The sequence below is a fragment of the Clarias gariepinus genome, chromosome 28 (assembly GCF_024256425.1).
Source record: "Clarias gariepinus isolate MV-2021 ecotype Netherlands chromosome 28, CGAR_prim_01v2, whole genome shotgun sequence".
Lineage (NCBI taxonomy): Eukaryota > Metazoa > Chordata > Actinopteri > Siluriformes > Clariidae > Clarias > Clarias gariepinus.
In genome coordinates, this window is record NC_071127.1 from 15887288 (window position 1) to 15900721 (window position 13434).

At 36.6% G+C, this 13434-nt stretch overlaps 1 protein-coding gene across 1 annotated transcript in view; it reads left to right on the forward strand.

The window, feature by feature from the left end:
- Positions 1–13434, forward strand: part of pip5k1aa (phosphatidylinositol-4-phosphate 5-kinase, type I, alpha, a) — a 31821-nt gene that overhangs the window by 14700 nt on the left and 3687 nt on the right. The window contains exons 3-15 of the mRNA XM_053490021.1: positions 1462–1496; positions 1611–1700; positions 3033–3163; positions 3329–3446; positions 4895–5047; positions 6553–6852; positions 8447–8640; positions 8851–8934; positions 9032–9080; positions 10829–10913; positions 12298–12465; positions 12604–12673; positions 12756–12788. Of these exons, the coding sequence (XP_053345996.1) occupies positions 1462–1496; positions 1611–1700; positions 3033–3163; positions 3329–3446; positions 4895–5047; positions 6553–6852; positions 8447–8640; positions 8851–8934; positions 9032–9080; positions 10829–10913; positions 12298–12465; positions 12604–12673; positions 12756–12765 (1487 nt within the window). The 3' untranslated portion in view covers positions 12766–12788. The remainder of the gene's footprint in view (positions 1–1461; positions 1497–1610; positions 1701–3032; positions 3164–3328; positions 3447–4894; positions 5048–6552; positions 6853–8446; positions 8641–8850; positions 8935–9031; positions 9081–10828; positions 10914–12297; positions 12466–12603; positions 12674–12755; positions 12789–13434) is intronic.

The window sequence follows — 13434 nt, forward strand, 5'->3', positions numbered from 1 at the left end:
GAATCACCAGTCACCTCCCTATAAGATATTATCACGACACCTAGGTGCCAATTCGATTAAAGTTATGGATCTAAAAGTATAATAAATTTTATAAAAATCTAGATTCCCCGATTCGATATTACAATTTTAAAAGGTTAATGAACAATTAAATGTCGCCCGTTCCTTATAACATATTGGTTTTCTCACTTAAAACTGCAAGCGTTTAACATTTAACTTGAAATAAAATTTTAATTAAAACAAAAACTATATTGGTATTAAGCAGCACAAATCTTTCATCCACCATAATTAATATTTCTAAAGAAACTTGGCAAATAATTCACTCCTACCACATGGGATGAAAATGTGCTTTGCCTTTTACTGCCTCAAATCCCATCAAAGTCTCAAAACGCAACTTGACAGTTGACGCACGGGTGGACTGCGCGCATGATTAATTTGCGTTTGCGGTCTTTAGGGACTTGTGTGTAATCTTTTTAAGGCACATTTTTTTTAGTTGATAATGCATGTTTTAAGCATTTATTTTTTGGAGGAAGCAAAATTATCTGCCAGTGAAACAAGAAATTTATTTTTTATAAATGAGTAAACTTTGTCTTGCAATAACCTTAATAATCTTATGTTTGGTTTGTTGTAATCTTAAATTGCAATGTTTCTGATAAAATTCTGTTAACATTCAGATAAAAAATAATAATAAAGAGCAGCGTGCTGTAATTAGTTTTTTTGTGGCCTAAGCGTGTACCTGGTGTCGTTATATATTAAAGACGTTATGTGCAGTATAGAGAAAGTATTTTGTCGCAAATAAGTGTGCATGAATGGATATAAATTTCAAGGTCAACATTTTGCAAACTTTAAAAAATTTGTCTTAAGGTGTTAAAGTACAGTATCCTTCCTATAGTTCTGATCTTGCTCTGTCAGACTTTCACCAGTTTGGTCTCCTAAAAGCAGCCTCATGAGGATGAAGAAGTGAAGACAGCAGTACATTTGTGGCCCAGTTAGATCAGTTGGAGGCATGCGTCAGGAACAGCATCCAGTGTAAAACCTGTGCCAGGTTGTGACCCTCTGACGGGTGCAGCCAAAACAAAGTTTTAAGAGTAATGCAAATTTGTTAAAAAGCATCACAATATGGCACCTTTTCTAACCAATACTGTCAGGAATGGAACGCGATATGGTCTTTTGTTCTAGCACATTCACCCTAAAGTTTAATCTTTTGTGTGTTTTGTAATGCTTTTCTGCTCATCATGGTTGTAATGAGCTGTTAGTTGGACTGCACCAACTATAGCATGGTCGTGGTCAGTGAGATCGCAATTTTCCCCCCTATATTCTGGCATGTGATATAATCTTTAGGTGAAGACCGTTGTCTGAATGATTTTCTGTTGCATTGTGTTGTTGCCACATTTGGTTAACAAGCAGGTGTCCACGTGTCTCTATATGTAGATGTTAGTGAAAATATTTTCTTTGCCCCTACAGGACCGGCTGGACCTCTTAGGATGGCATCTATTGAAGTAAGAATACTGTTGAGTTTCAGCTTCATAGTGCTTTCACAACACCAACTTAATTGGCCAGTTGTATTTTCGGAACAGTCAGTGATAGTTTGTTTTAATAACTACAATTTTCAGGGCCAGACGTCTTTGAATGCATCGCAGGCCAATAAGAGAACCATCGGTCATCGCGGGATTGACCCCACAGGAGAGACTACATACAAAAAGGCAAGTACGCTAAGTGAGCTTGCGTATACCCACAGAATATTCAGCTCAATTCAGTTTTATTTCTATAGCATTTTTAACAGTGGTCACAAATCAGAGTACAGAGTAAAAAAAAAAAGGAAATAAATTAAATTGTACAAAGAAAAAAAAGATGTAGACTATAATGCATTATATGAGCAAGCTGAGGGCAACAGTGGTTCCCTTGAGATGAGACTAGTAAGAAACCTTGCGATGAGCCAGACTCAACAAAGAACGCATATATCCATATCAGTCCCTGGTACATTGCAAGTCAAAAGTTTGTTCACACATTCTAATTCAATATTGTTTGCTTGCTAATATATTTTCCACATTTCTACTATAAAATGCCGCATATTTCCCTTAAGTAATTAAGTAATAACCAGATCAGTTGCTATTTTAAGACACAGAGGTCAGCCTTTCTTCTTGCAAACTAAATGCAGTTTTTGCAAAATTGATCAAGCATCTTGATGAAACTGTCTTTTATGAAGACTTTCCAGGAAAGCGAGACCAAAAGGTACCTCCGCTGCAGAGGAGAAGTTCATTTACGGTCACCAGTTGGCTCAGAAATCACCAATTAACAGACAGCACCTTAGGTCAGAGCCGTTATGAAGGATTTACAGAGAGTTAGTAGCAGATACATCTCAATATCAACTGTTCAAAGGGGATTATTGCATGATTTTGACGCCTTCAGCATTGTTTTACAGCAATGTAGGGAAAAAAAAAGAAAAATTAGGTAAGAATTATGGAATTAGAAGGTGTGTCCATACTCTTGTCTGGGAGTTTATATCTGTGCGCTACAGGTAAAAGGATTTTGAAGAAGGTTGAAAGATCAATCTAACAGGAAAGTCCACTTTCATTGTTGGAGACTCGGGTACACAACTGCTCATGGAATTTTCAGTCCTTAACTATTAAGTGATTGCAGTTAAAAAGCCTTGACAGAAAAACAGCCAAGTCCAAGACCATCTTCATGGTCAAGCTCAATAGACACAGTTAACAAATCAACGCATTCATTAATTTATAGTAGTTAATAGTTTAGTGTATCAGTTTAGAAATTGAGGGAACTGCACTGTATGTTTTCTTAACACTTCCAGACTTTTACCAAATATGTAACACACCCAAAATTCAATTGATGGCTTTATTACTGCTTTCAGTACTGACAGTGCGAGATTGTTATACAATTATTTTGTATTTTGTTCTAACCTTGCATCAAGCCTGTTGTTTCTGTTACTGAAGGCCATAAACTGTGTACTACAAATTGTACGGGATAAAGCTTAGACCATGGTGCTACTATTTATTTTGTCCATATTATCTTGTTAGACAACTTCGTCTGCCCTGAAAGGTGCAATCCAGCTGGGCATCGCGCACACAGTGGGCAGCTTGAGCCAGAAACCAGAGAGAGATGTTCTCATGCAGGACTTCGAAGTAGTGGAAAGCATTTTCTTTCCCAGGTGTGTTTTTGTATGTGAAGTGTTGGTGATGTTAGTGTTGATTTGCTGTGCAAATATTGTTAGTACAATATATACAGTTGTGATTGCACACTTAATCCATGCTTGATAACATTTACTTATTTTTTTTATTTCTCTCTCTCTCTTTCTGTTTTCTTTCACAATAAGTGAGGGCAGTAATTTCACCCCTGGTCACCATTATGGCAATTTCTGGTTTAAAGCCTACGCTCCAATCGCCTTTCGCTACTTCAGAGAGATGTTTGGGATTCGACCTGACGACTACCTTGTAATGTTCCCCTTTTTACTTTGCATTGCTTTTATTACTATTACTTTTTTTTCACCTTGCTTCCTGTTTGTTGTTCATTTATGTAGTGTCATGCCTGTAAAAACAAAGTTAAATGCTATTTACAAACATGTCTAATCTTAAATCGTACTTAAAATGTATTTGTGCTGTACATGGCAACCTGTATGTAACTGCAGAACCTGCTGGAATAATGTCAGCGATGAACAAATTCAGTCGCTCTGTTTGTCTAATTCAGACAAACAGACTGACTGAAGTTTTCAGTATATGACATGAAAGCTTGTTGACTATTGTGTAGCTTTAGCTATGGCAAGCTCCAGAATTATTGGCACCCTTAACAAAAGGGATGGGTTTAAATAAGTGATGGGTCGTTCTCCGTAGGTTATGTACGTAGGTTATGTACAGGAAACAGAAATGAGTAGTTACCTCCCAAGTCTTTTGATCCAAATCATTCGTTCTTTTGTCACATGACTCCCATAGACGCTATGTAGTGCAATAGATTCAAAAGAATGAACGACTCAGACTGCAATACTCATGAAAAGAACCTTTCAATTCCGTTTCCTGTGTAATGCACTGCGTAGCATCTATTAGAGTCTAGCAACAAAGGAACGAACGGTTAGGACCAGAAGATATGAGAGGTGAGCTGCTCTTTTTGTTTATCATAATATGTCCTTAGCTGCATTGTAATAATTTTATTACCAGAACTATAGCCAGAATTTGTGTATGTAGTTGTATTGGGGGTCTGTTTATTGAAAATAAAATATATATTTTTTTAATAATAGAATAAAAATTTTTACTTCTGATGAAAAGAACGAAATGAACTAAATGACAAAAAAAAGATTCGTCCATTTTGATAAACAAGATTTACAGAATCGAGTTACTAAAATGATCCAAACTTTCCATCACTAGTTTATATTTTTTTGTGTTTACAAACCATGTTACGCACATTATAAAATGTTTTAAGAACATTTTTCAACTAAATTTTAAATTTTTCTCATAATTAAATTTCAGCATGAAATGAACCTTACTTTAATGACAAATCTCTTTTGTAATAAAACATTTAATAACATTCTTACATTAATCATTTGAGCGAATAATTCTACATCCAGTGTCTTACTGCTTCTGTATTAAATTACAGTATAGTTCTATATTACAGTAACTAATTTAACAAAAAAGTGAGCTGAACATATGGATACGCGCAAAACAGTTGTCCTTCTTGACGTGCTTGTTATTTGTCTTAGTTGATGACTAATTTTTAACCAGTGCCACATAAAATCCTTTCAACTAGACCATTCCAAATCATATAAATGGTATGGTAGCATTAAACAATGTTTATGTAAAAGTTATAATTGACAGTTTAGTAATTAATATAAAACTGTTCCATATTTTCATGAAGATTTACAAAGAAATGAATGTGCTTATATTTCCTGCAGTATTCTCTCTGTAACGATCCCCTGATAGAGCTGTCGAACCCAGGGGCGAGTGGGTCTCTGTTTTATGTCTCCAGCGATGATGAGTTCATAATTAAGACTGTCCAGCACAAGGAGGCAGAGTTTCTGCAAAAATTACTACCCGGGTACTTTATGGTGAGAAAAAAATCGTGTTTTTCCGTTAGTCGGCAATGTTTCTATACTATTTTACTCTTTTGCCATGGTCAGTGCGAATATTGAGTGATCCATGTTATTCACTTTTTGTATGTCAACGATCTCTCTTAATCTGCATCAGTAGATTAAAATTATTACTAGTCAATGTACTTACTTTTTAAACCATCACTGGATTGCTAATATATTAAAAACATACATATATTCCATGTTTTTATTTATTTATTTTTTTTTACTTGCCTGAAATTTTTGCAGACTAAATACAGTAAGACCCCAACTTACGAACATTCAAGTTATGAATTTCCGCAGATACTGTATGAACAGATTGCAGTTCTACGAACATTCATAGATGCGAACAAATCGTGGAAGTAACTCACGTGTATTTTACAAAAATAGACACTGCAACAAACCAGATACCAATGTTTACAATTATATACAATATTTTCAGTGTGTAAGTGAATGTATAAAATGTCTAAAGTCCGGAATATTGTATGTGGGTGCATGTGGGGATGCGGGAGAAATGAGTCGGCCTCACCGGTTTCATTGAATCATTCGGGGAGCACAAAGATACAAAAGGTCTGTCCTGTAAAGCTGTCCTGATGAGGAAAAATCCAAATTTATGAAAATCTTCAACGAGTTTATAGTAAGACAAAATGGCGTTTGTCCAAGAGCACAGTAAACACATGTAGCGTTATCTGCCCCCGGCGTCTCCCTGGGCTGCCTTTAAATGAGGTCAGCTGACTCTACTGCATCCGGGATTCCCCCTCACGATTTAAAGCTTAGTCTCACAAGAGAGTATAATATAAACCTGTGTGTTTTTGTTTTATATGCATCTTGTTGTACATTTGTGTCGAAGGTGTGTAAGACTCGCTTTGTCGTACTTACAAACAAATCCGACTTATGAGCATGCTCCCAGAACAGAACTCATTGGTAAGTCAGACTTGGCTGAAATTTGTCTTTTTAGCACGTTGAGACTACTAAAAAAAAATCTAACTTGTCCTAAGGAAAATAAGAAAAACTTCTTCCAAATGGGTGAGGCTTTACTGCATCTTTATTGCATTTCATAGCATCTAGACTAGGGATGGGGAATAAGCTGGGACCACCCAATACGATATTATCATGACACCTAGGTGGCGATTTCGATTCGGTTAGTATCACAATTAAAAAAAATATAAATATCCAGACCTTTTTTTATCTCAAACAAAAATAAATGTGAAAAAAACAATTTAGAAAAAAATTTATTTGGAGTCAGTGTGGCCGGACATGAATAGGCGTCTAAAACACACCAATAAGTAAATCCATATGTAAGTAACAGGATATGCGATGATATTTAGAAATAGTGAGGCTATTTAGATTGTAATGATGTTATGCCTATTTGAACTATGGATAAACATATTGACTAACTGTATGTATTTTAATATTTGTATGCATTATTATTGATATAATAATTCATAGATTTACAAAAAAAAAAGTAATTTATTTTCTCCCAGAACCTGAATCAAAACAAGCGCACACTGCTGCCGAAGTTCTATGGGCTCTACTGCATTCAGGCTGGAGGGAAGAACATCCGAATTGTAGTAATGAACAACCTGCTGCCACGCGCTGTTCCCATGCACCTCAAATACGACCTGAAAGGCTCAACGTACAAGCGTCGGGCCTCGCCTAAGGAGAGAATGAAGAGCGTTCCCACCTACAAAGACTTAGATTTCATGCAGGACCTGCCTGAAGGCCTACAACTGGAGACAGATCACTACAACGCGCTTTGCAAGACAATCCATCGAGACTGCCTGGTAAGAGAAAAATGATGTGATAAAAACCCTTTGAATAGATTTACCATTTTCTGCATACACAAACTCACAGGATTGGCTAGGATTAACAGGAGACAAACCATGTGACTGTCAGTCAGGATTTGATTCCGAATTTCGACTTATGACTACTTGTATTATTAATAATGTTATTTTTTTTTCAATTACTTTTTTTCAGCCTGTGAAAAATGACCTGTAATTTCTAAATGGTCAATGCAATTGTATTTTAGTTGTATATTCATTTATAACTACAGGCAACGTTACAAAAATCTATAAATTCTGGATATCTTTACAAAGTCCTTGAAATCAAAGCTGTGAAAGTCTACACATCAGACACATCTTGGTGGCATCATTTCCTGTCCATTGTAGTGGTATATGGAACCAAAGCTAAGATGGGGAAACAGGTAGTCCCCTACTTACGAACATTCGAGTTACAAATGTCTGAAAGGAAGTAGCAAAAAAAAAAAAAAAAATAGATACGACTACGTCTACGTGCACCAGATACTAATATTTACAATGATGTACAGTATTTTCAGTGTGTTTGTGAATGTATAAAATGTCCAGTATATTGTATGTGTCTGCGTGTGGGGTTGCGGGAGTAATGAGTCGCCTCATTGAGTTCAGTAAATCAGTCCAGGAGCACGATGTGCTCCAATACAGTGGAAAACAGCTCTTAGACAAAATGGTTTACGCTTGCGATTTAAAGGCGCAGAGACAATATTGCTACATTTCTTGTATGAAATTAATTTCCTTAGGTGCGATTACGGTTTTTGGCCACAGTGTGGGGAAAGGGGACAGAGATTTAGTCGAGTGGATTGGTATGCTTTACAATGTGTATTCGTGCCAAAGGTATATAAGACTCAGTTTGTCGGACTTGAGAACAAATCGGACTTATGAACATGCTCCCGGTGCAGAATTTTTTCGGAATTCGGGGACTACCTGTACACTATGCAATAAAAAAAAAAATTTGCATTTAAAATGCCAGTCTTGGTCCGTACCAGTAAGCACAAGTTGTGTCTAGTTGGTGTGGCAAGTTTGCACAGAAGTCTGTAAGTATATGCGGTGGTACAGGCTCGAATCGGCAAGTATATGAGAAGAGGAGACTGAGAACAGACTCCTCCTGACGTAAGTAGCAGTGTTTCCATAGAGTGATTTTTCAAAGCTGACTCTGGACGCTGCAGCGTGGATTACATGGGCCGTGTTTATTAGTTCATTTATTTATTTTGCATAAGGACAAGTCAGGTAGTTTTTGATCTCTCATAAAATAATAATTGTTAATCTGGTGCAGCTGTTAAGTGAATGGACCACTGTTTTTGAGTTATCATCAAGATATCTGCGGAAGGCCATCGGTTGCTGTATAAAGTAATTTTAAAGTCTTCTAGGATTGTAAAAATAAGGTAGTGTGTCCCCAGCATTACATAATTTGTGAATAAATACCTATGGACCCAAATGAACATCAGTAATCAGTTAATGAATAATTAGCTATAAAACCTAGGTAAATTAGAAACTCTTAGAAGCCTCACACATCTGGTCAACTGCAAGAGGATCTTTATTTTTGCATGCTATGTCTACATTGTAGTTGCTACAGAGCTTCAAGATCATGGACTATAGTCTGCTGTTGGGGATTCACAATATGGACCTGGCTGGAGATGAGATGTCCGTGCAAGCGCTTGATCAGAGGAAGAATCAAGGCCAGAAACCTCTCTACTGCACGACCATGGAGGTGATCCAAGGCGAGGTCAAGGGCAAGGCTGCACCGCAGTGCAGCGAGAGGTTGGACAACTTTAACAGAAAATGCTTAATTATTAATAAAATTACAATTAAACATTGTAGATTAAGGCTCAGTTTGGTATCCCTGCTACTTCTAATGTAATACCGGTATGTCTTGGAGTTTTTCACGTCCTGCGTTATGTCATTGACTTGGATCTACTCAACCTTTTTTTTTGTGATCCATGATTGTATTCTGTGTGTTTGTCACTGAAGCACGGGAGGAATGCCGGCACATAGCTTGAAGGGGGAAAGGTTACTGCTCTTTATTGGTATTATTGACGTCCTCCAGTCCTACAGGTACCAGGTTTCAGTCAGTTTTACTTCCTTTGTGCTATTGTTTAATTATGTAACATGTTGATCCTCTAATCCTTTTTTTATAAATATATATGTTCAGGTTTATGAAAAAATTGGAGCATTCGTGGAAATCCTTTGTTCATGATGGGGTATGTAGTTTGTTTACATCTATACAGCACAGTAACACTTACGGTACATATTATTTAAAATAAATCTGTAAAAATTTCCCATAAAATAGAGATTTTGCACATTCTATATATACTACATAAAGTACATATAGTAAATACATAATTACTGAAAACTGTATAGTAGGGATGGGAGTCAGCAGTCACCTCCCGATACAATATTGTCATGATTGTCATTTTTTCATTTTGTTGCAATTTTGTTGAAATGTGGCCCATTCCTTATAATGTTAGTTTTCTTATTTAAAAACCAAGAGCAACATTAAACAATACAAACTTACTTTAAATACAAGAGTTTAATGTTTACCTTCAAATTAAATTAAGAAAAAAAGCTACATTTTTACTGGGCAGCGTGTATCTTTCTCATTCGCCATAATTATTGTTTCTAAACAAACTTGGCAAATAATTCACTCCTAAAACACGGGATGAAAATGTGTAAATAGTTCAGAGTGGCCACCTCTAGGATGATAAATGAACTGCGACGTTTTACCGCCTCGAACAACTCGAAAGTTTTGAAACTTTGCATGACCGCTCAACCTGGCTGATCAACCGATTCAGCTGTATTATAAATGTAAAAATAGGTTTGCAAAAATAAATTTTGCAGTCAGTTTGGCAATGTGTGAATCGCCACACAAAAGAATCGGGATTCATAAAGATACATAACCTTTTTGTGGGACTTCCAAGTAGACTTTCAGGAAGTGGTACTGTCCAAGATATGTAAATAGGCCTGAATGAAATAAATACAAAAATTTCATTATGTATGGTTGTTTTTATTTAAAGCCATCATAATCTTTGCCATGTTAAAATATTTTTAACATGCTCCTTAAAAGTGTAGATTTGTTGGACTTGTTATATTGAAAGTATTATTTAAACATTTTATCACAGGGTTGTTGAACTTAGGATCAGTCAAAAGGTGATGATTCATTTTCTACAACAGTAAAGCAGGCTACAGGTTATACCATATGTATAAGGAATAACACACCATAGACTGTGTGCTAATATACAAAACCGTGACGTTACTTTGCTTTTACCACAGAGAATCAGCACCATTTATTTATTAATGAACACCATGTCACACTTTTTAATGGTTAATATTTAAATTTAATGTTGTTAAATGGCTTTAGGGCAATTAAGTTACCACTTGATTTGCGTTATGGCCGTTAGAAACACTCCATTTCCTAACCAGCCTCTCATTTTCTTTAGCTCTTTTTCTCTTTTGTCATTTTACTGTTAAAAAAAAGAACAGCAAGCTAATATTTTTTTAAGATATATATTTTCCTTTGTTAAACAAGCTCTTCAAGAGTGTCTTCACACTCTGGCAGTTCGGGTCAAAGCATAAAATGATGCATTAGTTTTAGTTTAAATAGTATAAAGTTCTGGTTTGCTTAGTGTTCACACTGGCATTTTTTAACATCGGAATAAAGGCAACAACAGGATGCGTGTGGATTATACATAGTGGTGTCTTTACCAACTGAAAACTCGTGAATTTATAAAATGTAGCGTTATATAGTACTTTGCATTACTGCGTCTGATTGCGAATAAAACAGTCACCAGTGTGTAATAAAATAATAATGTAAGTACATGGAATAATTTTTTTAAAGAAATGGTTTCACATTTGTAGAACCTGAGTATATGACGGCTTCTTCTTATTCTTATTCTTCTTCTATTAACATCATTATCATCATCATTATTATTCTTCCACTTCTCTACCTCAGGATACAGTGTCAGTACACAGGCCTGGCTTCTACGCAGACCGTTTCGAGAAGTTCATGTGCAATACCGTTTTCAGGAAATCGTCACGTAAGTCATGTCTTCAGAAGTCCTCTATGGTTTTCAGTCGTACCGTTTATTTTTATTGTTTAGTAGCGAGGTGACTGGAGTGGTTATTTAATTGTGAAATGCTTTGCTGAAATCTGATTAGCTGATGTTGAGCATGAGTTTGAAATAAGTTACAAATTAGCATTTTTGTGCACATCTGCACAACCATTCCTGAGCTACAGCTGTTTCAGTAAATTGGACAGCCATGTTGCGTCAAGTGTCAGACTAATATATATATAAAAATTCAGCATTAGCAGTATACTAATCACTGGCCTGATCATCAGTCATCATCTGCACCTGTTTCTCACTGGTTCATGCATTAAGTTAGACATTCCTCTGAAAGTGATCAGGTACAGGGACTGGATTGAAAATGAGAGCCAAAAAAAAGTACTTAAGGAACTTTGGAAAACTGTTCCTCAAGACTACATTAGAAATAAAAATAGAAATAGAAGTCTGGCTCTCTGGAGGCAAAATATAAAGAAATGAAGAGGCTCAAGACATTTTGCACAGTACTGTATAATTCAGCAGTCTTTCATTGGGTTTAAAATACTGTAAATTGCAAATTAGCTATTAGTTGTAATATACCAAATGTGTCCTTGATGATGGGATGTATAGTTTGCTGGGCCGCAAGGTGGCCTACTGTAGTGCAGCGGTCGGCAACCTTAAATTGCGGTTCAATTCCCGGCCAGGTTCGATTCTCATCTCTGTGTGCATGGAGTTTGTATGTTCTACCCGGGCTTGGTGGGTTTCCTCCGGGTACTCCGGTTTCCTCACACAGTCCAAAGATATGCAGGTTAGGCTAATTGGCGTTCCAAGCCTCCTGGGACAGGCTCCAGGTCCCCATGACCCTGAATACTGGATAAAGTTGTATAGAAGATGAGTGAGTGAGTGAGTGAGTGAAGATCACCATAATCTTCAAATTTAGAATTACATTTGAAAAAGCTAATGAACTAAAATAAATTACATTTTAATTAAGTACTTATTATTTATTTTTCAAAGCCACCTGGGACCCATGGCAGGGGGATGAAAGAGCCACATGCGGCACCTCTCCTTGCACCTCTAAGCTTGACCTCCATTGTACTTTGCCTCGGACCTCAGAATTTAGTCCTGCTATGTAGAGCAGATTTGAGCCAAAATACAAACGTTTGCTCTATAGCGCTACCTTTAGGCCAATTAGCTTATCTCATTAGCTTGAGTAACAGGAAAAGCTATTACCCATCAACCAAATAATCTTGTCTTTATGACCATTAGTTTGGTCTACCCGATTTGTTTTAGGGAAGAATTCAAATGAGGAAAGTTATTGCTTGACAGCACTATGCTTCGACCTCTAAAAAGAAGAAAATTCTTGTTTCTTTCTTCTCCCTAGTAAAAACATCCCATTCTAAGAAGACACGAGGAGTCATCTCAGTGCAACGCAAGCCAAACGCTACAGTGACTGGACAACAAACAAACACGGAACCTACTTCACCAAACAAGGAGCTGACGAAGAGCGACAGTGTCGAATCTCCCACTTCAGAGACACCCGGAAGTCGAGGTAAGTAAGGAGTTTGAGAAGCTTCAGCACAGCTCGAAGATTACGTTAACTTTATACACATTATGGGAATGAGCTACTCTGGTTCACACTTCAGCCTTTTACACTCCAAACTCGTTTTTTTTATGTGCGTGTTTACAGAAAACGATCCTTTCCCTGACCTGATTGCAAGCCCTCTTGCAGGCGGCTCAGCTGACACAACACTCCCGAGGTATTTACGTTTTTTGGCATGCATTTAATTTTCCATAAAACAAATCTTCCTGTGTAATCTGTCTTTTAATGTTTTTTTTCAGAGAGGAATAGCAGAAGCTACATCGCTTTAAAAGGTAAGATTCATACCACACACTTGCAAGGTTTACGAGTTCCTTAAACTCCTTTTCCTCCACTCTGTGTACATGTGACGTTCACATCAATAGGGCTGCAAGAATCTGTTTACTTTCTGTTAATAATCAAACGAATCCAACTGAGAGAGCTATCAAGAAATGGGATTATCGCACAGAATGTGCAACCCTTCCACAAGGTTTCACGTCTTGTGTGTCCCAAAATGCTTTTCTGCTCGCCAAGGTTGTACAGTGTGTGAGGTGTTATTCGAGTTTCTTTATTCGAGTCCGCACCTTCACCTTTGATCGTTTTTCATCAACAAAGCACGTCCATGTCCTCACTCAGACGTACTTAAGCACTTTGAGAGTTTGGTTGATTTTAAACCTTGTGTGTTTGAGGAGAAGAATGCTGCTTTGATTGCCTTGAAAAGCAAATATTAAAATTTGAATTTGAAATTCACACTTCCATACATTTTCTTTTCATTTTTTGAAGCTGCTTTGAGACAATGACTATTGTTTAAAAATAAAAAATGTAATTGAATTGAAAAAAGTGCTGAGTGTAGCTGCTAGAAAGGTTATAACAAGGAAATGGTGTAAACTACAGTAGATACAAAATACTGTCATTATGACATTTTTGTATTGAAAAAAAAAA